We start from the raw sequence: 4,126 nt of genomic DNA, 5'->3' as shown, positions 1-4,126 counted from the left end.
AGCCCTAACAGAGCCCTGGCTCAGGCAGCAGGTGGGAATAGAAAGGAAGTCTGTGGAGCTGCCAGGGGAGAGGGGGTAGGCATTGGCCTCTGGGGCCTCTGGGAACCCCTGTGCCGAGGGGCTGCTGGCACCACAGGGCCCATGAGGAGTGAGCCCAGAACAAGCGGCTGGGCTCTTGGGCATGGCTTGGGGGTGTTGGGAAGCAGCTGCAGCTGCTGGTCCCACAGAGTACAGCCCAGGGCAGGCGTCAGGATGTGGGTCCAAAGGAGAAGTGGACAACTGTGCTTGAGGATCAGGGAGTGAGTGTTCTAGAAAGAGCTGGTCCCTGAGTCCTGGTGGCAGCTGGCTATGGCCTGTTACTACTAAAGATATTGAATCCTTAATTTGTCTTCCTTACAAAGAGAACTCCAGTCCCAGATGGCTTCACTGGCAAATTCTATCAAACATTTAGGAAATAATTCCAATGTTAGTTCAATTCTACCAGAAAGTAGAAAAAGAAGATATACACTCCAACTCATTTTATGAAGCCAGAATAACCTTGACACCAAAGCTTCACATGGAGAATACATAAAAAAAATTATAGTTCAATCTCACTCATGAACAATAATAACCCTAAACAAAACAGTAGGAAAAGGAACCAGCAATAATACATCAAAAGGATAATATATCATGACTTAACTTGGATTTGTTTAGTAATGCCACATTAACAGATTAATGAAGAAATATCATACACACCTCAATAGATGCATACCAAGTGTTTGATAAAATTCAATATTCGTGGTTAAGTACTCTTAGCAAACTAAGAATAAAGAAATAACTTCCTTAATCTAACTGAAGGTATCTATAAGACAACACCCATAGTATACATCATAGTAAAATGTTGAAAGATTTCCCTTTGAGATCAGGAATATGACACGGATATCCACTAACATCACTTCTTGTCAACATTGTATTGAAGGGGTCTGGCCAGTGTCATAAGGTAAGGACAAGAAATAAAACAATAAGGGCCAGCCCGTGGCTCACTTGGGAGAGTGCGGTGCTGACAACACCAAGTCAAGGGTTAAGATCCCCTTACCGGTCATCTTTAAAAAAAAGAAAAACAAAAACAAAAACAAAAAAACAATAAAATTCAAAAGGAAGAAACAAAATTACATATGGTATGTTTGTGTATGTAGAAAATCCGAAAGGATGTACAGATATAGTAGTAGAATAAGAAAGTTGGGGCCAGCCCATGGCTCACCTGGGAGAGCGTGGTGCTGACAACACCAAGTCAAGGGTTAAGATCCCCTTACCAGTCATCTTTAAAGAAAAAAATAATAATAATAAAAAAATAAAAGATAAAGCGTTTTTTGATAAACAATTCTCGCAAATTAAAAAAAAAAAAGCAGCAATACTATTGTGTTGTTTAGATGTCCAATTACTACTGGGGTATGTTAAGTAATTTATATACAAGGGTACTACAAAAAGTTCGTGGAAAAATAGAATTTAAAAGATAATACGAATCTTTCCATGAACTTTTTGAAGTACCCTTGTACTTTAAAATATATTTGATCACTTGCTTTGAGTTTTAAATTAGGACTTCTACTCCAAAGTAATAATACTTTCATGTTTTATAATTCAACAACACAGCTTTGACCTAATTTATTTCTTCCCTGACACTGTCATTGAATCAAATACTTGGTGTCTGAACTACCTTTCAAGTCATCTTTGTATGTGAGATTTGTTATTAAAGTATAATATTGCAGAAAAGAGCAACCCCATGACTTCCATTCTTAATAGATAACATACCTTCTTCAAGAACTTCAGTACACTCCAGATCAGGTGGAGCCTTCCCTTTCACATCAGGGCCATCTCCACGCTCATCCCCAGTCTTTTTCAGACCCACTTCCTGGCGATCACCTTCCAATTCAGGTTCTTATATAAATAAAAAGAGTTATTAACATAAACAGTAAACCATAAATTAATGTTACTAAATAAAGTTTTGTGGGCCCAGAGGCAAGGACTGTATTTTTCAAGCATGCCAAATAACTCTTAAGATATAGATAGGTAAAATGCTGAGAAAAAAATCTTATAGAGAGGGACTACAGTCCACTGAAAACTACACCGTTCCCTTACCAAATAGGTTTCCAGCCAGTTTTCAGGGGATGCTTTATTTCATCCTCTTACTAGTATAACATACATGAAATACAAAATTTTCCTTTATACCCTTTTCCCCTTTAACTGCAGTTGCTTCTCTTCCTTTTCTCTCTTGTCCAGGTTCATTAGCCTGACTCTCAGTTGGTGGTTCCGCTTGTTGAGATTGTTCATCGCTGGGCTTCTGGGCCTTGGGGGAGAGTAGGGGCAAATAAATAGCGTCGGTACTAATACTATGACAACAGAAGGCACAAATATGCATACTATGTGGAGATAACTAATCACAAATAAATCTGAAGAGGTTTTTTCCTATCTTGCTCTCTGTGAGTAGTCTTAAGAAAGCTACTCTTGCTATATAGAAAATATGCTAAGAAAGGAGTTACCAACAAGGACCAATAATTCTGGAAACCATTTTAATCTTTTCTGGGCTATGTTATTTGTGTATTAATAACCATGACAGGGAAGTCACAGGGACTCTTTCCAGGCTCATATCAACATACATATCCAGGCAACACTAGAATGTAAGTCTTCCTTGCTCAATATCTCCTTTATAGGATTCAGTTTTCAACCATTTTCAGCAGGGAAGTCCTTTATACAATAGATCTACATTGGTTCAAAAACTTGTTTTTTCAGAAAAATAAATTTCTGCCAATGGAAATAAGATGTTAAAGTACTCACAAACACAGGCTCAACCGGACTGGAAGACTCTTCACCATCTCCTCTTCCTCTGGATATTGATCCTACTAGTGAACTCATGTTCCACGTTGAAACTAGAAAATCGTGAATTGAATAGTAATAAAAAAGAATAATTATCCTTGGCTATTTCCACGATCAACTGCTGATTTTAAACTCTTTTCTACATTTGGTGAAATTTCCAAATAAGTCCTGAGTTTCTAATAACTATGCCTGTTTTCCAATCACATCATATAAGGCTATTTGCAAATCCTTTTGTTTCTCAACCAACTTGGCAAAGGTAACCTTCACGTACTAGATAAAAAATTGAAATGTCACTCAGTGCCCCATAAATAAGTTCAACTACTATGTCAATTAAAAAAAAAAAAGAGTATAAAGCATTGAAAAAAAAAGACACTCTCCTTTAATATCAGAAAATGAACCAAAAACATATCTATGAAAAAAATAGGTGGGGAGGGGCTTTCCTGAAGAGATTTAATCTCACCTGGACTCCATTATAAAGGAATGTTGGAATATCCAGTCACGACCAGCCTTAACCCCCTCCCAGGATGCCCACTGAGGACCCTGGAATTTGTCCTCTATCCACCCTTTCAGGCACCTCTGGGACTGACACACCTCCCAAGGCATCCCCAACACTCGCCCATCTTACATGACCCTCTCCCCTCCCCCACGCACCTTACACCCCTGTCCCGGCCTAGACATGGCGACGCTGCCTGTGAGCAAAAGGACCAGGATGTCGACACCCTTCCTTCTCTGAGGCCACCGACCGCGCTGCCCAGCTCGACCACCCCACCCGAGCCCGCTGGCTCCTCCTCACACTCACTCACACTGGATCTCAAGGGAGGACTGATCTGCGGACCTACCGAGTGGCACCAGCAGCACGGAAAGAGTCAGCACCGTCAGCAACGCAACCCACACCGGATCTGCTCGGCGTCCACCACGCGGCGCCCACGGGCTGATGGGAAGGCGGGAAGGCGCGGTGGGCATGCGCACTGATGCCGGCGTCTGTTGCGCAGGCGCCGGTTCTCCGTCTCCACCCCCAGCCCAGGTCCCCCCTGAGGAGACCTCCGTGCCTGTTGCTTCTGTTACACTCCCGTGTACACGGCCCCTTCCCCCCTCAAATAAAGTCCTTTGGGACGCACGGCCTCGCCCATTCCCTCCGGTACCATCTATGGCTCATGCGAACCTTCCCCAGCAGAGGTGAGAAGCTGTGGTACAGAGCGGTGGATGCCCTTCTCTCAGCCCCACTGCCTGGTGCTCTACAGGTCTCGGGGATGCAGTCACAAGCTCACAGCACTCC

General features: G+C 42.4%; 1 protein-coding gene across 1 annotated transcript; it reads right to left on the bottom strand.

The window, feature by feature from the left end:
* Nucleotides 1–1,262: 1,262 nt before the first annotated feature.
* Nucleotides 1,263–3,782, bottom strand: LOC103593191 (P antigen family member 4-like). The gene is made up of 5 exons (XM_008576135.1): nt 3,690–3,782; nt 2,812–2,903; nt 2,206–2,323; nt 1,789–1,914; nt 1,263–1,299 (listed from the first exon to the last, which is right to left on the bottom strand). Exons 2-5 carry the CDS (start codon nt 2,887–2,889, stop codon nt 1,289–1,291), a joined length of 333 nt encoding a protein of 110 aa, XP_008574357.1. The 5' UTR covers nt 2,890–2,903; nt 3,690–3,782; the 3' UTR covers nt 1,263–1,288.
* Nucleotides 3,783–4,126: the final 344 nt, after the last annotated feature.

This window comes from Galeopterus variegatus, unplaced genomic scaffold (assembly GCF_000696425.1).
Source record: "Galeopterus variegatus unplaced genomic scaffold, G_variegatus-3.0.2 Scaffold1298, whole genome shotgun sequence".
Classification (NCBI taxonomy): Eukaryota; Metazoa; Chordata; class Mammalia; order Dermoptera; family Cynocephalidae; genus Galeopterus; species Galeopterus variegatus.
Note: the sequence above shows the minus strand (reverse complement) of the source record. Positions and strands in the feature narration are given on the sequence as shown.

Excerpts from the sequence above, each read along its gene's own strand:
- LOC103593191 (XM_008576135.1), bottom strand. The coding sequence starts at position 2,889 with ATGAGTTCACTAGTAGGATCAATATCCAGAGGAAGAGGAGATGGTGAA. Across the intron at positions 2,324-2,811 it reads GTCCGGTTGAGCCTGTGTTT|GCCCAGAAGCCCAGCGATGA; the intron begins GTGAGTACTTTA and ends CTCTCCCCCAAG. Across the intron at positions 1,915-2,205 it reads TGCAGTTAAAGGGGAAAAGG|AACCTGAATTGGAAGGTGAT; the intron begins GTATAAAGGAAA and ends TATTTATATAAG.